Source organism: Camellia sinensis, chromosome 6 (assembly GCF_055761805.1).
Source record: "Camellia sinensis isolate YWXY chromosome 6, ASM5576180v1, whole genome shotgun sequence".
Classification (NCBI taxonomy): Eukaryota; Viridiplantae; Streptophyta; class Magnoliopsida; order Ericales; family Theaceae; genus Camellia; species Camellia sinensis.
In genome coordinates this window covers 199,707,381-199,729,842 of record NC_138966.1, presented here as the reverse complement: position 1 = coordinate 199,729,842, position 22,462 = coordinate 199,707,381, and the positions used below count along the sequence as shown (strand labels likewise).

At 36.1% G+C, this 22,462-nt stretch overlaps 2 protein-coding genes and 1 long non-coding RNA gene across 5 annotated transcripts; 2 read left to right on the top strand and 1 right to left on the bottom strand.

Annotated features, from left to right (window-relative positions):
- Positions 1-9,703: 9,703 nt before the first annotated feature.
- On the top strand, positions 9,704-17,399 carry LOC114269403 (importin subunit alpha-2). 3 transcript variants are annotated; one of them, XM_082875831.1, is made up of 12 exons: positions 9,704-9,815; positions 9,944-10,447; positions 10,715-10,811; positions 10,895-10,986; positions 11,081-11,212; positions 11,316-11,501; positions 11,613-11,776; positions 11,867-11,945; positions 15,317-15,445; positions 15,983-16,110; positions 16,202-16,576; positions 16,879-17,399. In XM_082875831.1, exons 2-11 carry the CDS (start codon positions 10,238-10,240, stop codon positions 16,572-16,574), a joined length of 1,590 nt encoding a protein of 529 aa, XP_082731957.1. In that variant the 5' UTR covers positions 9,704-9,815; positions 9,944-10,237; the 3' UTR covers positions 16,575-16,576; positions 16,879-17,399. The 3 variants fall into 3 exon arrangements, with proteins under 3 accessions (XP_082731957.1, XP_028066511.2, XP_028066512.2); XM_028210710.2 differs by lacking the exon at positions 9,704-9,815 and having other exon boundaries at positions 9,820-10,447; XM_028210711.2 differs by lacking the exon at positions 9,704-9,815 and having other exon boundaries at positions 9,873-10,447; positions 16,888-17,399.
- An 82-nt stretch (positions 17,400-17,481) lies between these two features.
- LOC114269404 (uncharacterized) lies at positions 17,482-20,475 on the top strand. Its single transcript, XM_028210712.2, has 3 exons — positions 17,482-18,818; positions 19,238-19,609; positions 19,895-20,475. The coding sequence occupies exons 1-3, from the start codon at positions 18,419-18,421 to the stop codon at positions 20,257-20,259; spliced, it is 1,137 nt and encodes a 378-aa protein (XP_028066513.2). The 5' UTR covers positions 17,482-18,418; the 3' UTR covers positions 20,260-20,475.
- Positions 18,805-19,932, bottom strand: LOC145793156 (uncharacterized). Its single transcript, XR_014333799.1, has 2 exons — positions 19,799-19,932; positions 18,805-18,850 (listed from the first exon to the last, which is right to left on the bottom strand). It is a non-coding gene; the product is annotated as an uncharacterized LOC145793156 (long non-coding RNA).
- Positions 20,476-22,462: the final 1,987 nt, after the last annotated feature.

Here is a 22,462-nt window from a genome sequence, read left to right as displayed (position 1 = left end):
GGGCGACATGTGAAGTATATACCGATCACAAAAGTTTAAAATATTTCTTCACACAGAAAGAACTGAACATGAGACAGCGGAGATGGCTAGAACTGATTAAAGACTATGACCTAGAGATTTTGTACCATCTGGGAAAACCCAACACCGTTGCCGATGTACTGAGTCGGAAATCGATTAGAAATTTAGCCTGTTTGCTTACCGGGCAGAAGGAATTGCTTTGTGACCTTGAAAACTCTGAAATTGAAATCGTTTTGCGAGAACAAGGTAGAACCTTAGCTGTTATTTCTGCTCAACCAGCACTGATTGAAGAGATAAGAGAAACAGCAACTGGATGACTTCTTGAAGAAGATCATCGAAGAAAGGGAATCTAAACCAAGACCGGGTTTCAAATTTGAAAATAATGTACTGAAATTTCAAGAAAGACTGTGTGTACCGAATGATTATGAATTGAAAAGAAGAGTTCTGCAAGAAGGCCACAATTCAAAACTGTCTATCCACCCAGGGAACACGAAAATATATTAAGATTTGAAATTGAATTTCTAGTGGCCGAGAATGAAGAAAGAAATTGCTGATTTTGTATCGAAATGTCTTCATTGCCAACAAGTTAAAGCCGAACATCAACGACCCGCAGGCTTATTGCAGCCCTTACCTATACCGGAGTGGAAATGGGAACATATCACCATGGATTTTATTGTGGGATTGCCTCGCTCCAGTAAAGGTATGGACTCAATTTGGGTTATCGTTGATAGACTGACTAAATCTACTCACTTCTTACCTGTTAAGACAATTTATAATGCGGACAAATTGGCTATACTCTATATTGATGAAATTATTAGACTGCATGGAGTGCCTGTGTCCATTGTTTCTGACAGGGATTCGAAGTTTACATCGAGATTTTGGCAAAGCTTACAGACTGCATTGGGTACTGAATTGAGACTGAGTAGTGCTTACCATCCTCAGACAGATGGCCAGTCAGAAAGGACCATTCAGACTCTGGAGGATTTACTGAGAATGTGTGTTCTTGATTTTCAGGGAAACTGGGAAAGCCATTTGCCACTAGCTGAATTCGCCTACAATAACAGTTATCATTCAAGTATTGGTATGGCGCCTTTCGAGGCATTGTATGGCAAAAAATGTAAGTCTCCGATTTGTTGGGCAGAAGTTGGAGATGGGCCTTTGCTTGGGCCCGAGATTGTATATGAAACGACTGAGAAAGTGAAACTGATACAACAAAGACTGAAAACTGCACAGAGTAGACAGAAAAGTTATACTGATGTCAGAAGACGAGACAGAGAATATGAAATAGGTGATCATGTGTTTGTGAAAGTGACACCGATGAAAGGCCAGACTCGTTTTGGAGTCAAAGGCAAGTTAGCGTCAAGATATGTTGGACCGTATGAAATTATTGAGAAAATCAATCCGGTGGCGTATCAAGTTGCGCTTCCTCCTGAAATGGAGCATATGCACAACGTCTTTAACATTTCTATGTTGAGGGATTACCTTCGGGATCCTTTCCATGTGATAGAGCCTACTCGTGTAGTGCTGAGTGATGACTACACTTACGAGGAACAGCCTATTCAGATTGTAAACAGACGGATCAAGAAGTTGAGAAACAAAGAGATCCCGTTAGTGAAAGTCGACTGGCAAAACCATGGTGGTGTATATGCCACTTGGGAAAGGGAAGATGACATGGCTAAAAGATATCCTGAACTGTTTCCACTGAATCCTGTTTTCTTCCAGAACGAAGGTAACTCGAGTTTAGAGGACTAAACTCTATTTAAGGAGGGGAGACTGTAACAACCCTCACTACTGTTTGCCGATAAACTACTGATTACTGCTAAACTGAGACTGATTATGAAAAGAAATTGAACTAATTGAAATACTGAATTGACTGACTGAAATCTGAAACTGATTGATTGACTGTATCTGTTTAAATGCATTATCTATCTATTTGACTGTTTGATTATCTGTTTATGTTTTTGTGTTTAAACTGCAAATTGAAGGCCTTATCGGCGGCCGAACCAGAAATTTAATAGTGTTTCATGATCAGTAGAATTTATGTGATTTAATGATGTATTTATCTTAAATGTGTTTTGGTATGATTAAATTAGTTGAAGTAAAGCTAATTAAAGAGTTAGACTTATCTACAACTTTGACATTGTGAGTGGGCCACTTCATGAACTATATTTGAGCCTTATTATACACTTAGGAAAACATTTCATCAGCTCATCTCCCTTGCCTTAGCCGACCTAGAGAGAGAAAGGGAGAGGAATTGAATTATCCTTGATGATTTGTTTAGAAACCTAAAGATATTGAAGGTTGATTTCAAAATTGTGCTTCCATTCTTGAACTACAAGACCTAAGGTAGTTAACTACCCTCTTGTTTGTGAATTCAATTGATTCTTGCATGGTTTTAGAGCAAGTTGAAGTCTAGAGCCAAGTTATGGCTCTTAATTGTTGAATTATAGCTTAATTCATGCATACATGCCTATATTATTGAATTTCGAGTTGATTCCATGGAAAATTGTCACATGCATGCTCATAGTTATGTTAAGTCCATGTTTTCATCTTGTTTTTGGAACAATTGGCTCATTGGAGCTAGCATTGAAGCTTTGAAGTGGTTTTAACTCATGCATGTCATGCTTGGATTATGTTCTTGAAATTTGGTTTGAAAATGAGTTTAATTGATCTTCTTTTGGGCTTTGATTTTACAAATTGAGCCTTGAATCCTGTTTAACTATGAGTTTTGAAGTGTTTTCCAGGAAATGGGCCCAAAGGAATCGAATTTGATACATTTGAACTTGATTTTGAGCTTGAGGTTCGAATCTGGGAATTCCAGATTTTGAACTCACGCTCGAGCGGGGTGACTGGCGCTTGAGCGTGGAAATCGTGCTCCCAACATTTTGTTCTGTTTTTGAGTCATCTCGAGCGGGGTAATTTACGCTCGAGCGGGACCTTGTGTATTACGCTCGAGCGGGTGTCGAGCGCCCAATCGAGCGTGAATTTCACCTATCCAGCACTTTTGACTGTTTTGCATTACGCTCGAGCGGGTAACTCTGCGCTCGAGCGGATTAACCTACGCTCGAGCGGGACCCCCGCTTTCTGGAAATGCTTTTAAAGTGCGTCTTTGCATCCTCATTTCATCCAAAGCATTCTTAGGCCTAGTTTAAGTCATCTTAATAAGGATATAGATGTAGAACCACACCGAGTCAAGATAGGGATTAAGTTATTATCTTTTCCAACTGTGTAGCTTAGTGTGTGTTTAATCTGTAAACTGTGTAGGGTTGGCGACTGGAGACGCGCTCTAGCCTAACTGTAGCCCAGAACTCTGTGAGTAAGAACTGTGTAAAGATATGTTCAAAAATGATTATCTTCTGAACAATTGAACTGTACTGTTTCTGAATTGATACTGTTAATAGAATGAATGTATGTCCTCTATTCTAAACTGTATTGTGGCATCCTTAGCAACTACTGTTACTGTTACAGAGATCTCTGTCGGTTCCCTTGTTGGAACCACTACTGTTTACTGATTGATGGCCATCATTGACTGTTCAGTCTTTCAAGACCTACTGTTTACTGTACTGTTATGCTAATGGATGTACCACATATGACTGCACCGACTGAACGATTGAAATACTAATTTAATGAACTGTTTTCATTACTGTAGGGACATTCATTCTAAATCTCTTTACGCATTATGTTATTCACTGGGTTTTAGCTCACTGCTTATATATATATGTAGGTGTACAGGCACTAGACCGCGGCTAGAAGCGTCGGGGTAAGCTCCAGTTTTGTCAAGCCAACCACTATGCCTCACTGCGAGGTTCTGAGCCTGTCAAGCTATGGCTTAGGGGTGTTTTAATTTCCCCTATCTGTCTCTGTAACTGTTTTGTAGACTGTATAGATTGTTACTGTACTGTTTAATAGGGATTAGGTCCCTGATCTAGATGATTATAAATGTTGTACATACTGTTCTGCACTGTGTATATATATATATATGAAAAGTCTTTTTGGCATACAGATTGTCACAGCTCATTAGACATTGTTTATTTACTGTATTGGCTTCCTCCAGGCCCCTGTAACGGTGAAAACAAGTCTCGTGCATGAGACGTATGGGCTGACTCTTCAAAACTTTGACTGTTTCACACAAACTTCACTGAGGCTGGGTTTGGACCTCCATTGGCTCACCTACAGACACATGAATGAGCATGAGCGAAAGCCCAGTGAATAATATCAGATAAAAAAGATAAATGAATGGTATTTAGAACAACATACATCAGACGGTCTTAGGCCCAATTTATCAAACTGCGATTCCAAACACATCAAATGGCGTCGGGCCCAATTCAATCATATCCAACGGCCTTTGGCCCAATCGTTCCTGTCCGACGGCCTTTGGCCTAATCATTCGTGTCAAACGGCCTTTGGCCCATTCATTTATGTCAAACGGCCTTTGGCCCATTTATTCATGTCCAACGCCCTTTGGCTCATTTATTCATCTCCAACGGCCTTCAACTCATTCATTCATGTCAAACGGCCTTTGGCTCATTCATTCATGTCAAATGGCCTTTGGCCCATTCAACTGTATCCAACGGCCTTTGGCCCAACCATATGGCATAGCAAACATTTGTCCACAATTCAAATTGACAAGCTTATAGGAATTGTATGGAAATAAGCAATTGGACAAATAACATATTTCAAAATATCTTTATTAAGATATTACTCACAGTGTTCTGCCGGTGGATTTGCCCTGGAGCTCGACCCTACACATTACATAACACATATGGGTCATAATCAATTCAATCCATTCTTAATTCATACATCCCTCTTAGGCTTCTTTCTTATTCCTTTAATTCATTCATAATGCTCAATGCATGCCTAAGAGTACTTAGAAGTGAAAGAGAACGGAAAATGAAACACAAAACACCTTCACAAATTTTCTGAAACAGGGGTCCCCGCTCGAGCGTGGGTTACGCAGCTCGAGTGGACCCTGTGGGTCTGCAAAAATACTGGTTGCCTCATTTTTATGCTCGAGCATGAATTCGGACGCTCGAGCTGAATGTCACACTACATGGCTCCCTGCTTGAGCGTGAATATCCCCGCTCGAGTGGACATCCATGCCTGCAAAAGTGCTGGGAACCAGCATTTCACGCTCAAGCGGCGACTCCCCCGCTCGAGCGGACATGCCGGATTCTGGGTTTTCCAGAATTCATTTTGAGCTTCAAACATGCATTCAATCCAATGTAACTTGCATCTCATGGTTCAAGGCTCACATATACATTTACTAACATGCTATAAACACCAAATTTTCTACATCATAAGCTCAAATCCCATGAATTAATTACATGCATGCTCCAAATCACACCAAACTTATTTCCAACATAACAATTTAATATATTCAAAACTCATACTCTTGTGAATTGTATATGCATGTGAGATATAGCTCCCATTCTCAATTCATATGATGTAGAGATGACCAAAAACATGAACTTCAATCAAAATTCAACATGGATCATGTATTTCAAGCCCAAACATACAAATTCATGGCAATTTCTTACATGCATGTGTACCTTGACTTCCAATTCATCAAAACCAACTCAATTTCATCATAATCAATTCAATTCATGTTCTTGATCACCACTCAACTTTGAATTCACAAAGTTACAAACTAAAATTCATGAATTTACTCACCTAAGGGCTTCAAACACCCAAATTCTAGCTAATTCTTTAGTTTATCTTCAAGATTCCCAAGCCTCTTGATCAAACCTTCAATTGCCTTCACTCTCTCTCTCTAAATTCGGTTCTCTCACTTTCTAGAGAGCTAATTTCAGCCAAAAGAATTAAAAGAGAGGAATTGAGTGAGAATGAGCCTTTTTATAGGCTCTCTTAATCACATTTCATTAACATTAATTAATTGAGCACTAACTCATTAATTTAATCCATTTAATTTGATCCGAATCAATTTTCAATTAAATTCCACCGTAGGCTCTAAAAATTACGCTAATCACAATGACGTCGTCAATTTCAGTTTTTGTGGTCGATAAAGCCTTCAATTTAAATTCTAAAGCAGATAATCAAACAAATTTTCCTACGAGGAACAGATAGAAATTCAAAACCACATATATTCATATAAATGGCACTCAAAATAATATCAAACACATAATCACAATCATGATCAAGATTAATTAGCATAACACGGATCAGGGTTATCCCATTTTCACTCCCACTAATTTCACAATTCTCTAGGAATCTAGCATTGCCAGTCTCCACTATCCTCGTACTGTGATCAGGACAATAAAATTTATACCCTTTAGACTTGTCTAGACAACCAATGAAATATATAGATATTGTTCTTGAGTCAAACTTTTTCCCTTATGGGTTGAAGATTCTTGCCTCTGCTGGACAACCCTAAATATATAAGTGTCTCAAACTAGGTTTCCTACTAGTCCACAACTCAAAAGGAGTTGTTGGGACTGTTTTACTAGGAACCCTATTTAAGATATACATTGCAGTCTTTTTAAGCTTCACCCCACAGTAAAATGGGTACAATTGAGTAACTTAACATACTCCTAACCATATTTTAAGTGTACGATTATGCCTTTCAGCAACTCTATTCTGTTGTGGCATACCTGGCATTGTATATTGAGCATGAATGCCTTTCTTTTCTAAGAACTTGGCAAATGGGCTAGGATTTTGGTCTGACTTATCATATTTACCATAATACTCACCATCCCTGTCTGATCTCACTATTTTAACCTTTTTATCTAATTGTCTCTCGACTTCAGTTATGTACAACTTAAGGATGTCAACAGCTTGAGACTTTTTATGAATTAGATACACATATCCATAATGTGAGAAATTATCTATAAATGTGATGAAATATTTTTCACCACTAAGACATGGGATGTTGAGTGGCTCGTAAATATCTATATGAATTATCTCAAGAAGCTCGTTACTTCTTGTGGCACCGTTCTTGGTGTATTTGGTTTGCTTTCCTTTGATATAATCCACACATATCTCAAAATCAATGAAGTCTGGTTTTCCAAAATCTCATTCTTTATCAATTTTTCAATTTTATTTCAAGAGATATGTCCCAACCGTCTATGCCACAAAATTGAGGATTTTTCATTAATTAGTCCATGTTTTAAGCCAATATTCTAATGCATAGTTACTAATGATTGTGCAAACTCATGATTTAAGGTAATTTTATATAAACCATCACATAAATTACCAGAACCAATCATTATTGAATTAAATATTAAATTGAGTTTTCCATAACTAAATAAAACTGAATATCCAACACGATCTAATTTGGATAACAAAACTAAATTCCTAGAAATTGAAGGAACATAAAAAGTGTCTTCTAGATCCATTTGATGACTTGTTTCTAAGATCAGTCGATAGGTTACTACAGCTACAACTTCAGCTTTGAGACAGTTCCCGATATAGACAAATCTTTCACAAACCTTCGGTTTTCTAGTTGAGAGGTATACCTACATAACTCCAACCACCTTAGATGGCAAGCTATCTTTTTTATAGATCTTAAGAGGTATTAACACAATGTCTCATAAGTAATGCGGAAATAGGCATAAACAATATACATATTAAAGCTTTGAGAATTATAATGATGAACTATTGATATCGCATAAGTCTTTCCTTTGGGCAAAACTTAGTTATATCTATTGTCTACTCGTCAAGAATCACTTATGTAGGCTTAAAGTAATTTATGTAACTTTTCAGTTAGTCATGTTACATTTGGGTATTCAATTCTAATCTGTCTAAGTACATAAGTTACATTACCCTACCCAGTTCATAATTATTTGAAAGTGACTCTCCTTTGGGCTAGTCTTAATCTCCTAATTATAATTGCAATTGAGAATATTATCGACCTTAATGTTACCATTTTAACAATTCTTTTATGTAGTTCTATATTCATAAGTTTTACAAATTTGGGCCACTTTGGCAGCTACTAAATTAGTAAACCTTATAAATACAGAACTAACTAACAATATTCTCTATTCATTAATTTGAGTTATTTAATTATCATTAATTCAATCACTATTTTGATGAAATCACTATTTATGATTTCTAGAATTTCTTTTATGTGATTACAATTACCAATATAATAATAATAATAACTTTAAACGAACAAATATATATATTAAATTATACAATATGACAATCATGAATGTCCCATATAATGGTCAATAAGAATTACACCTAATATGAATTAAAAACTTCAATATTTAATATTCACTGTCATAAAATTATATCATGATATCAAATTTAAATCATGAAAATATATAAATATCAACAATAATAAACAATAAGTGTACATAATCAGACAAGGTAAAAACATAATTATCTAACATAATACAGTCAAATAAATATATTTATTTAATAGACTGAACGATTCAACAAATTCTAAAATTGCTTTTAGCCTATGCAGTTTGTCATAATGGCAAGTACTATAAATATTATACTCAATTTAGTGTCATATTATAATGATTATAAAAATTATTATTGCTAAAATTAATAATAAATCAAAGCATGCATATTACACGTTTATCAACGGTTCTCTTTTAAATACTCTAATGTATCATTTTCTTTTAGTTTTTTCACTTAAATATGTGTACATATTGAAAACTTGTAACGGAAGGCTTTGTCAACTGTCAAATCTATTTTCTTTTTGATGGGCAAAATATAATATCATGATAAAAATTACATAACAAGACATTCTCAAGAAACTGCCATTAATCTTCTTTTTGATAATAAAAATAGATGTACCATTTTATGAATAATTTTAATAATAATATTCATAAATATATTACTATTCCAAATTGTATTGATTCACAAAACTAAAACTCTGATACCACATGTAAGAAATTAATATACATGTAACCATAATAATAATGTGGAATTAAATTTTGTAGGATCTTAAATTCAATACAACTCAAGAATAAAACGAATACAACTTTATCAGCCATTGAATTAGAGAAGTTGAGAAAATGCCCTTAATAGTTTAATCTTGAATTTTTAGCTCACCTTCTTCTCTCTATCTCTCTTAATTAGGCTGAGTATAGAATTTAGAGTGATGAAAATACACTCATATTATGTAAGGGGAGTCACTCATCCTTATATAGAGGAGAGAAAAGGGCGGGATAAACTCTATCAGAAGAATTCTTGTCCATCAAGGTTTCTTTCTTATCTTAGAAAAGTAATTATCCCATATTTAAAATTCTAATTACTGGATTTTATCTCAAATATTGGCTTTATCTAGTTGTGGAGTCTAAATAAAATAAAACATGTGAAAGATATGTAGGTTATTGGGCCGCACTAAAAAATAAATCCAACATATACCAATGTGGAAAAGATTGTGTCCATTTTGTAATTAATTTTTGTATGAGTAGAACTATAATGGCCTCGTTCGACAAGTGAGTTTTAGGCTATTTTTGGCTAAAATCTACACAAAAAATAATAATAAAATAGACTCAAATAATTAATCAGTCAAAATATCATATTAAATTTATAATTATTTTATTTTTTCTCTTACAAATATCATATTTAATTATAAAAAAATTCAATCATCTTTTTAAATATAAATTTTAACCTATTAAAATAACCAAATCTAAAATAACTAATTAAAATAGTGACTTCTCAGACAATAACTTAAGGAAGAAAAAACTTGAAGGGTAAAAAATTAAAAAATTAAAATGGAAAGTGAAGGATGAGTTCCAACACATCAAAGGCGAGGTGGCAAGATTCAATTGCCCATAGAAGAGGATTACAATTTACAAGATTGAGGAATTTCCTAGAAAGTACATGATCCATCCATCAACCCTGTAAATAAATATTCATTGAATTTATTCTACTCTATTTTTTTTGTTGAAGCATATATATATGTATATATATTTCTAATAATTGTATGGTTAGTACTTGGTTGCAGTCGTCGGCGCAATTTCAAATTCAAAGTCAGTGCGGTTCCACCATCCGTAAATAACCCCCAAATCCAAGCCCTGATCTCAACCTTTTTAATCCCCCCAAACCTTCTCTCTCTCTCTCTCAAAATCTTCTCCCCCAAAAATCCCAACTCTCTCTCTCTCTCTCTCTCTACCTACAAGGTTCAGGTGTGATTAAGCTCATCGATTATTCGATTTTGTCTCATAGATATATATAGATTTGGATTTGGATACAGTGTCGTAGGGTTTGAGAGTTAGAGTGAAGAAGATAAACAAAAACCATGTCGCTGAGGCCTAGTGCGAGAACCGAGGTTCGCCGGAACCGTTACAAGGTCGCCGTCGATGCCGAGGAGGGTCGGAGACGGAGGGAGGACAACATGGTTGAGATCCGCAAGAGCAAGCGCGAAGAGAGCTTGCTCAAGAAGCGTCGCGAAGGTCTTCAAGCCCAGCAATTCCCTTCCAACATTCATGCCTCCACAGTCGAGAAAAAGGTCCTCCCAATTCCCCCTTTTCTCACTCTATTTGTGTATCTAACTACTGTTCTATGATGTTAAATTCGTAGATTGGTTCTGTATGAACTATGAATGATTGGGTTTGAAATTTTAGGGCTTTACAGTTGGGATTTGGAGATCGATAGCGGAAAGTTCTGGTTTTTTTTATTTGGGTCTTGGTAATTTTGGTTGGATCGGTTGTTCGGATTAGGGTTTTTGATTGTAATGCTTTGTTTGAGGTTTTGGGGTCTGTTGATTTGATTGCAGTTAGAGAGTCTTCCTTCCTTGGTTGCTGGTGTTTGGTCAAATGATAGCAATCTGCAACTGGAGGCTACTACACAATTCCGTAAATTGCTTTCAATAGGTATATGATCGTGTTTTGATATATGTGGCTATATTTCTTCTGTTTAAGTTTTGGAAGATTAATTGTTCAAATTTCATTTTCAGAACGAAGTCCCCCGATTGAAGAAGTTATACAATCTGGTGTTGTTCCCCGCTTTGTAGAGTTTCTTATGAGGGAGGATTTCCCTCAACTTCAGGTCTGATGTTTCTATGTGCAGTTTTTGTCCGTCTGTTCTTCAGGATGCTTTGCTTTATGAAAATATTGTGTACATTGTTTTGATTTTCTTACAGTTTGAGGCTGCTTGGGCACTGACAAACATTGCTTCTGGTACCTCGGAAAATACTAAGGTGGTAATTGATCATGGAGCAGTTCCTATTTTTGTCAAGCTTTTAGCTTCTCCGAGTGATGATGTTCGCGAGCAGGTAAAATGGCAAATGTTTATTGAATTATTTTGAATTAGAAGCTGTATATCATCTGCAACTAATATTAACGCGAGGTTTTATGTCTTATCACTTTTGATTGTAGGCTGTGTGGGCATTGGGTAATGTTGCTGGTGACTCCCCTAGGTGCCGTGATCTCGTGCTCAGCAATGGCGCTTTGATTCCTTTGCTGGCACAGTTGAATGAACATGCCAAACTTTCAATGCTGAGAAATGCCACATGGACATTATCAAACTTTTGCAGGGGCAAGCCACAGCCTCCGTTTGATCAGGTTCTTGTCTTGATCTGGGTGCTAATTTTCTGTTTTCAAGTAATCTTTTTTTTTTTCTCCCTGTTATCACTGTTCATTGTGCACTAAGAAAAATTTGAAATTTGTTGGCAGACAAAACCTGCTCTTCCTGCCCTCCAGCGACTTATTCACTCAAGTGACGAAGAGGTGTTGACAGACGCATGCTGGGCGCTCTCGTATCTCTCTGATGGTACAAATGACAAAATTCAAGCTGTAATTGAGGCAGGTGTCTGTCAACGACTTGTTGAACTACTCCTGTAAGTAGCACTTTACTTATTTGTTTGAGCTTTACATTTTATTTAACCCATTGCCCTCTAAAGTCAAAATTATATTTATTTTTGTCCCAGCCATCCATCCCCATCGGTGCTCATTCCAGCACTTCGCACAGTTGGCAATATTGTGACAGGAGATGATGTTCAGACTCAGGTATGAGCTTGTGGGAGGTGATTTGGATTTTCTTTTTTATTTTTTCCCACCATTATTTTCTCAACATTCCGCTTTGTTCTTATTTTAATTATCGAAAAGAGATGGCCAGTTTGTTGGTTATTTTGATATCTATTAACTACTGATTTTGGTTGTTAAAATACTGTTGAGAGATTGTCTCTCAACTTTCAACTCTGAACTATGCCTCTTCCCTTGAAACATAAAGTCTGTCATACATAATATACTACATATGCATGTATTTATGTATGTTTATGATGTGTTTAATGTAGGCCAACATATACATTCTTCATCTGTAGCCTATTCAATTTGGCGTTTTCTTGTTTTAAGATCTATCAATATGTATTGCTGGAGTATGGGAAGAAATTTATTTTGCTAAGTGCCTGGAATAATCTAGAGCAGGTCTTGTGAACATGCAGAAGCAAATTTTTTGAAACAAAATGTTGAAAGATGTTGGAAAATAGTCGTTGTTAGAAACATGATGTGAAATACGAGAAAGAAATGAGCACAGCATGACCAAAATGTATGGTGATTGCTTTGGGTTACTGGTAGATATCATTAACATCTGATGTTCTAAGGAGGAGGATGGACTAAGAATCTATGTGTCTGTCCTGCTACAAAATTAAAATTTCTTCTTCAACTCCTTTGACCCCCGGTTTGTACTCGAGATACATGCATGTTGGTTCAAAAATTGTAGAAGTCACACAGTATGCTTTTTTTGGAAAATTTGTTTCACTTGGATTCCCCTTTTTTTTTTGGATAAAACATTATTAGTCCATAAATCAGGAACTTGATATTGTTTGCTATTTTCTTTTGGTAAAGCATGATCTAGGACCTCAAATATCAAGAAATTGTTATAGAAAGAACGCCAATGTAATGGTGCAGTTTGACATATCATCATGTCACATGCTCCCCTATTGTGAGAGGCAGACATTTAGGAAGTTGCTTGCAGTTAGAAATTGCTAATAACTGCAAATAATTACCAGCTGCCATTTATGCATGTGCCAGATTGTTCATTATGGAGACAAGACATTTAGCCTTCGTTTGGCATGCCAAACTTTTTGGCTTTTTGGCTATTTTAGCCACAAAAAGGCAAAATAGGTTTTTTAGCGCAATAAGACGAAACATCACATCCAAACTATAATCATTTCTTTTTTTCTTTCACAAAAGTCAAAAAATCTATCACAAACGGGGCTTTTTAGCCCCAAGCTAAAATAGTCAAAAAGCTAAAAAGCCAACCTACATCCCAAACGAACCCTTAGGTAATGGATTGAAAGATATACGTTATCAAATAGATGTTGTTGCTTGGTTTGAGAGAGGGACCACGTGGTCAGGGACATTAATGCAATGTTAGATTCCTATTCTTATCCCCTGTCATCTTTTGTATATATGCTAGTAGGGCTGTTCAAAAAGCTGACTGGCCCGTTCAAACCGACTGACCCGAAGCTCTATGGACAGTTTTGACCACTGATTGGGTCGGCAGCAGGTAGAAGTTGTTCATTTTATCGGTTTTTGGTTTGATTGTCAGATCTAGCATTAAAAAAACGTATAAAACCCAACCGACTTATTGTACTTAAAGACTGCAATATACTACCACGTGTTTGAGTTTTATTTGCTCTTTTAGATTAGCCTTATAAAAAATATCATAAAAGTCAGCTTATTTCATGATTCCCATAAGAAATATATATATATATATAAATCTTTTCAAAGATTCTGACTTTCTATGTAGCAAGATCTCCACTCTCTCACAAATCAGCCATATCTTTCTCTCGCAATCTATAACCCCCCCCCCCCCCCCCCTCTCTGTCTCTCTCTCTCTCTCACATGTTTTGCAAGTCCAAACCCTGACCTTCTTTGAACTTCTTCTATCCCTCACCATCCAACTCTCCCTCATCCCCTCCCCCTCTCCAACGATCTCCCTAATGACACTCACCACAGAAACCAATAAACTATGACAGATTGCAGAATCGCCGTGTCCTTGACTGCGATCATCAACAAGGGCATCAATGATCTTCCATATTTCATATTCAAACCTCAAGGATTTGATGAATTATCTCCCAAACATGCATCTATGATTTGATGAATTTTCCCATTTTTTGGTTAAATTTAATTACATTAGCGGTATTTGATTTTTGAATGCTGAAAGTGTTGGAGATTAGAGAACTAGAAGCATGATGGATATAATGCCCAACCCACTAGACCGACTGTAATTGACCCGTCAAACCAATTCTGATGAATGGTTGATTTTTAATGGTTACTCGATCGACATCGGTTATGCAAGGTTAACAGAGGCAAGAGAAGAGGTGTAGAGGTGAGGGGACAACAGGGGAGTGCAAAGTTACTTAGGCCATGTTTGTTTGGCCTCTTAGAAGAGGGGATTGGATTAACAATCGTTGGGGTCCATCAAAACCATGTTTGGTTGTGTTAAAATGTTGTAGGACTATTAGTCTAATTGGACTACCAATCCCCCCAAGGGTAGGATTAGCATACCCATTTGGGAGTTGATCCAATCCCCTTGCATTGAAAATAAAAGACCATTTTTAATATTATTATGTTTTAAATAATTTATTGATGAAAGAAAAAAAAAATATATGATTTTTTTATATTTAGTGAATTTTAAAATAATTTTTAAGCAAAATTTATATATTTTAAAACAAAAAAAAAATTGTAATATTAAAAAATATCAAAAATTAAAATATTAATTTTATATATTAATACTATCTATAGTATTATTAATTCCGTGGTGTATAAACACACATTCTTTATCCTACTCTAACCTAATACCATCGCACTAATAATTTTCTCACTGAATCTCACCACACTCTTAATCCCCTCCATCTTATGGAGCCAAACAAACATGGCCTTATAGATGGTGTTGCTTCTAGGGTGAGACTGGGAGTTGCTCTATGGTTTTTAAGGAAGACTTGCTGAAATATTTTCTTACGTAGTGGTGATGATATGTATGGTATTTGTTGCTGTAGCCTTTGGCAGGGTCACGTAATTCATATCTGCACCTGGATTGGGTGGGCCATCAGTTGGCAATAAATAACCCTTTACATCAGGTTACTCCTGCTCAATAAATTATTGTATTTAGTTGTGCCCTGCTACAAATGTTCATCCCAAGCCCTAATAAAACCGGCTAGCTGTCTCCATTGGCTACCAAGGCAGTGTCCGAACCCTAATTTTATGGTGATATCTCGAGTATGGTTTACAGAAAACAGAATGACATTTCACATCTGCTATGAACATTTTGTAAGCATGCTAATATTTCTTTTTCCTGTGCTTCATGTGGAATTTGTCTTTGCTTTCAATGTACCATGATTTTGCATCTAATAATGGAAACCTCCTTTCTCCAGTCTATAATTGAGCATGGTGCACTTCCATGCTTGCTGAATCTGTTAACCCATAATCATAAGAAGAGCATCAAGAAAGAAGCCTGTTGGACAATCTCAAACATTACTGCTGGAAACAAGGAACAGATACAGGTAAGCATTTAAATATTTGCAACTGAAAATTTTCAAGCTCAAACTTTTCTGAATTTGTAATTTGAGGATTCAACCTCTTGACATGATGCATTTTCTCATATTCTCTGAGCTCCTCCTCGTCAAGGGTTTTGTCCTTACTTGCGATGAGTTCTAGACTTTACTGTATTTGTGTATCAAGTTTATTTGGAAATTGAACCAAACGTTTTAAGGGTCCACCCAAGACTACTGTCATTATTTTTTTTCTTTAAATTTGTGGGATGTTATTTAGATCAGATAATCTTGTGTGAATGGGTTGCTTTTGTGCTTAAAAGGAAAAAAATAAAAGATATTTTTTTGTTCTAACTTTATGTCTTCTGATGGATCATCCACTTTCTAGTGTGCCCTGTGTCCCCATAGAGTGTTTCTGGCCCCATTATTTGGTTTAGAGTTTGGAAATGAGTGTTAGTTTCCACAAATCAATCTTATATAAATTTTGCTTCCTCAGTGATCAGTTAGTAGAAAATCATCCTTATTGCATATGATGCTTTGATTTAACAGGCTGTAATTGAGGCTGGTTTAATTGCTCCACTAGTCAATCTGCTTCAAACTGCTGAGTTTGATATAAAGAAAGAGGCTGCTTGGGCAATTTCAAATGCTACTTCTGGTGGTACTCATGAGCAAATCAAGTATGTTTTCTTCAAGTTCCTTCTTTTACTTGTCTCAATGTCCCTTCTATGGTTATGAATTTTGATAATTGACCTCCATCGTCGATGGCAGGTACTTGGTTGGTCAGGGCTGTATAAAGCCTTTATGCGATCTCCTTGTATGTCCTGATCCAAGGATTATCACTGTCTGTTTGGAAGGGCTGGAAAATATCTTGAAGGTTGGGGAAGTTGAGAAGAACTTGGGAAACTCAGGAGATGTTAATTACTATGCCCAGTTGATAGATGATGCTGAGGGGTTGGAAAAGATAGAAAATCTCCAGAGTCATGACAACAATGAGATTTATGAGAAGGCTGTGAAGATTCTTGAGACGTATTGGTTGGAAGAGGAGGATGAGACTTTACCTTCGGGTGATGGTCCGCAGCCTGGGTTCAACTTTGGAGGAAATGATGTTCAAGTTCCATCTGGTGGATTCAACTTCGGCTAAAGGTATTTACACTACACTCATCTATTCAAATCTTCACTGTTTTCACATACAGATGAGAGCAGGATCTTAACCAATCCTTTTTAAGTTTTAAGCCATTTCCCGGTTTTGAATTTGACCTCCACATTTAGCTTGTATGCACTTCTAGATACAACCATTTTTTTTTTTTTATAAATTATGTCAAATTTTAGGTCTCTACTTAATCTACTCATCCTAGACCCCCATCAAATTGGTTACTAAATTGGGCATATTTTAGGGTTTAGGCTATCCTTGATCTTCTTTGACTGACCAAGTGTAAATTTTGTAGGAATTCCAGTTTGGGGATGAAGTTGTTCGTGCCGAGGGCAACAAGGTATATGTCAGTGTCAGGTCAGGTCAACTCACTGTGTCCGGTCAGGTTCAGTGTCGGTCGTCGTGGAACAGTGCTTAGCTGGGGCTATTATAATACTACAGTGGTCAAATAAAAAGGGTACCGCGGGTTTAAACAGTGCAAAAGACCGCCTGGTAGTGGTTTGACTTTTCGCCTTGTATCGTGGAATGTTTTGCAAATAGCCTTGAGGCAATCTTGTTGGGGGGGGGGGGGGGGGGGGGAATGGGAGGGGGTCTTCTGAATACCAAAATCGAGTCTTCTATCTGTTTTTGGAGTCTTGCATTCATAGTCACCATAGAGTCTGGTATTTGTTTAGTTTTCACTGGGTGAGTGTGGTTTTCATTCTTCATTAGCCTTTTTGTTGCCAGGTGTATTTGCTGGAAAGGAAGTGAAGTTTTATTTCTTTGTACTATGTTGTCTTTGGAATGAAAATTGTGGTTACATATTTTACTGCTAAATGTCCTTTGCATAATTCAAGGCATGCATTTCATGGTTGTTGTTTTATTGATATCTAAATATCATGTGGGGGTTATTTTTTGGTTGTTCCATTCTCTGTTTTGGTTGTCTTTCAAAGCCTTTGAAGTAGTAATAATAATGACATGATTTGTGAATGAAAAGATATAGGCAGGCAGTTGTTTCTCTATTATTGAAAGCTGTTTTTATGACTTGAACTCAAGTCTATCAAAAAATTTATTACAACAGTTTACTGGTGGGACAAGTTGCTCTTAGTAATATGTGACCGAGTTGAGTGTTTGATGCAAATAAAAATAACTCGAATTAAATAAAGTTAGTTTAATTATTAAAGTTAACTGTAGAATATTTTGAGTCTCTGCTTTTTAACTTATAAAAAGTTACAAGCAGGTTCGTATCAAAGGAACCTTCAATTTTTTTTTAAAAATAGTCTTATCCCTACTTTTTTTTAAAAATTTTTCTGTCAAGAGAAGGAAAGGGAATAAGGAAAAGACGTTGACTTAAATCCAGGCGACAAGATTGATAAGGATTAACCTCAATAATCACGTTAATACCATAGTTATTGTAATATATATTATTTATATTTCACTTTTTATGTAATTTTTCATGACATAAAAATTGATAAATTTTTTTATTTTTTTTTGAAGTATAATGTATCTTACACATAATCGTGATTTTTATTACATCAATATAAATATATATATATATACACATAACAAGTACAAATATAATAGTAAAATATATCCAATTTTGTCTTATGCTTTTGATCTACATTTGGCAAATAATAGATTTTGAGAAGATAAAACCAAAACTCGGATCACGTGTGAGCTGTACACCAAAGTCAAGCCCATTCTGTCGCTCTCTATCTGCTAATGAATGTTTCTCACCAAAACTCGGATCATCCATAAACCCAAACCCAACTTCTATATAACACATACTTTGATACATACCTATAGACTACATACAATTCAGAGATCCATCATCAAGCCCACCTCACAAAAGCAAAATGACAAACCAACTTTTGAGTGAAGAAGACCACAGTGAGCCACCAAGGTCCGTCGTTGGCTGGTGGAGAGCCGCCAAAGAGTTGGACAAAAACAGCCGTCTGACGGCGGAGGACCTCTCAAGCCACCAGCTCACACCTAGACTGAGAGTGCTGAGAGAGATGGAGAGGCTAGCCTTGGTGGCACCGGAAGGACTCGACGACCTCCGGCACAAGCTCATTGCATACCGGTCTGGTGACTTCTGGGTGCCAACAGGTGGAATGAAGAAGGAAGAGATGGAGATACCAGGGATGATCCCAATAGTGTTGGTGGGTCTTAGTGGTAGTGGGAAGAGCAGTCTTGTGAACCTCATGTACAGTGTACTTGGCCGCTCTGGTCTCATCCCTTTCACTCAAACATCAAGTATGTCTCTTGCGTCCACCTTTCTATGTTCTCTACACAGATATTATAAAACAACAATGTGCACGATGTCATCTCACTTTCATATTATAGAACACAGATATAAGGCAAAAAAAAAAATGTCTTATACACGATGTCATCTCACTTTCGTATTTTATTCTATAAAAAAATTATGTATTTGTAGCACAACTGATATATATTTATATAGTAGTACAAAGCTATAGATTAGTTAAATATGAAAAATTTTATGTGTATAGAATTGGACAAAACTGTCACATGAAATGTGACCTATATAAACTTGTTGATTTGGGTGATTGAAATTTTGGGGGATGGTAGTAGTTCTGATTTTAAAACACCAAACTAGACAATTTGATAGAGCAAGGCGTTATGAGCTTGTGTATAATTTTGGTATTGCATTGCAGGTGAATCTTCAAACTACACAACAATGTACATGGAAGAACACAATGTTCTAAGATCAATGAGAAGTGGGTTCTGCGTATACGACACTAGGGGTTTGGATTGTCATCAAATGATCCAAGGTCTAGAAGAGGTGACGACATGGATGGTCCATGGAGTTCGCCATTACCAGCTCTGTTGCAGGCCAGGGGATGACCATGAACAACAACAACAACCCATTACTCAACTGTCATCTGCAAGGTTTGCTAAGAGAATGGTCAATTGTGTAATGGTGGTTGCTAACTTGGTAGAGATCCACAAGGGTTTTGAGAATGGTGATTTGAAGGCCATTGGAGCTACTAGAGATCTCTTCCTCTGCCCTTCTATTAGGACAACTAGTAAGTTTCTCTCCCCATGTTTGGCATAATTACATAAAATGATCAGAACTAATACAAATAGTGTCACGTAGTATCATCGTTGCACCCAATATCTACTAAACAATTTAAATACTAAAACCTTGAAGGAAACCCTAAAATTAGAAACTCTTATCCAAAGTATTTACTAAAAACAAAAGTTGTGATAGATACCATGTCCCAGTACTTTGTGTGGCATAATTTACAATATTTGTATTTGGCTTTGCATTGTTGTTTGATTATGAAATTGCTTTCAATATGATTTGCCAGATGAGAACCCAATCTTGATACTGACTCATGGTGACATGCTATCTTGTGAGGAAAGGATCAATGGCCGGCTCAAGATTTGTGAATATCTGGGCATTCCAGAGACCACAGGTGCCTATGACATTGCTTGCATAACAGAGCAAGGGTTTCTGCCTGAGGAATCCGACGTCCCCGTCACTGCTTTCGCATTAAGCGAGGCAGTTTACCGGGCACTGCTTCGATCGGACCGGACCCACCTTCCCAAGAAGAAGCTCAAGGATTGGGTACTGATGGCTGTGTCATGGGTCATGTGTTCCAGTGCTGCCTTCTTTGCTATGCTTGCAGTTCTCTTCTCAAAACTGGGATGTAGGACCAAACTCAAGCTCTGATGTCTCTTGTGGGGGGAAAAAAAAAAGGCTTCTTTTGAGTAGGGTTTCTTTGTTCTTGCTTTCTTTCTGTTCTGCTACCAACAAAGAATTGGACGCAGAACACAAATACAGGGTTTATTAGTGGGGTTAACTTTTAAAAAATCATATTTATTGTGTTCGATTTTGTGATTAATTTTGAGATTATCTAAATAAGTATATTTTTTAATTTTTATAAAAGATGTGCAAAAAAATAAAGAAGTGATGTGATCTAAATAAATGTAATTATTTAAATAGGAACACTTATTTAGTGGATGCCAAACAAACTGATTTGAATTTATATATATATATATATATATATTTGAAATACCATACAAGTTGGTTTTGTTAATAAGCTTTAATGTGTGACAGAACATTGTAGGGCCTGATTTTATTGTGCTTGGGTTGGGTGTGATTGGCCCCATGGGTTATCTAGAATCAAGTTATTTGAAGATTTTGGATGCTTTCTTAATCCACTAATTACTTATCTTCTAAATTTTCAAGTTTATAGAACAAAAAATTCTGATAATAATAATATAATTGAAAGAAATTAAAATTTAATTTTAAAATTGTCTGGCATGGTTTTCCTAACAATTCCGCGTTTGTCTAATGTTGGGCTAGTTATTGTCAATTCTTAGGATAAAAATTTGAGAGGTAGCTCGATTCTGCAACAACATGATCACAACATGATCACGTGGTGCCTCATGTCTCTGCTGATTAGTGGTGAAGATAAGATTCATGTTGGGTTATGGAAGAACAAGAAAGAACATAATGATTTGTGATTGATATGTGACATGTGTTATGTGGTATCTTATGAATACTGAATAATTTTTTTTTAAAACAATTTGGTGTGTACAAACAATCAATGCACATTGAATAATTTTTTTAAAAAAATTTGATGTGTACAAACACAATCGACGAAAGAATATGAAATGAAAAATATAGGATGAGCCCAACCCAATGATATTTCGTTGAGATCTAAAAGTAGGTCCACTCAAGTATATTGCAAGAAATAAATGGAACATACGAAATTAAAAAAGGAACTTACCAATAAGTCTCATATACAAAGTTTAAGATCTATCTAATCCTCAAATAAAACACTTGCATTAATTAGTCCTATACATTTTTAATTGTTACCAAAAAATCTTATTATTATTATTATTTTAATTTATAGACACTGTTACATCTTACTACTGTCGGACTTCCATCAAACGGTCACCGGAAATTCGTCGGAATGTTCAGCATCACCGGGAAGTCGCCGGAATATTGCCGGGAAGTCGCCAGAGTATCACTGAAAGTTCACCGGAGTATTTAAGAACGTTAATGGAAGTCGCCGGAATGTTCAGAACGTTCACTGGACGTTAAAAACATCACTGGAGACTCACCAGAATGTTTAAAATATTGTCGGGAAAAAAGAGAGGAATAAATGGAGAAATTAGAGCAAAAAAATATAGCAAAATGTGCTAAATATTGATAAACTAAAAGAAAAAAATAAAACGACAAAAAACAGCAATAACGAGAAAAAAATATACTAATTTTTAATTTTTGTAAGGTTTAAGCAAATAATCTTCAATATTGATCAAACTGAAAAGTAAGTTTTGAAACTGTAAAATGTTATAGTTTCAAAGCAAAAATCTATTAAGCAATTTTACAGTTCTAAAAAATGTTATGAAACTGTAAAATTTTACAGTTTTATACCATGATTCATTCCAGCACTAAAAAAATTTAAAACTATAAAATTTTACAGTTTTCACCGCCTGTAACTAAAACTCGAAAATAACTTATTTAGAACTTGAAAATTTTCTCCATTAGAACAGAAAAAGAGAAGTGTATAGCAGAGAAAATGTAGAAAAAAAATAAGAGATCGAAGGAGAAAGACGGATATAGAGAGAGGATTGTACTCCGGCAACTATTTTTTGTTTAGATCTAGCCAAATCTGATGTAGATCTACATCAGATTTGAATAGATCTACTCATCTTCTTCGTCGGAAACATATCTTCTTTACCGTCGGTGAGCGTGAAGTAAGGAGTCGGCGGTCGGTGGTTGCCCGTGAATCCCAATCGATGGTAGTAGTCGGTCGCCGGTGACTATATATCGGAAAGAGAAAGAGAAGAAGCAGTCATCCATGACAAAGAAGATAAGAGGAAAATACAGAAAAAAATAGAGAGAGGAAAACGTAAAGAGTGAG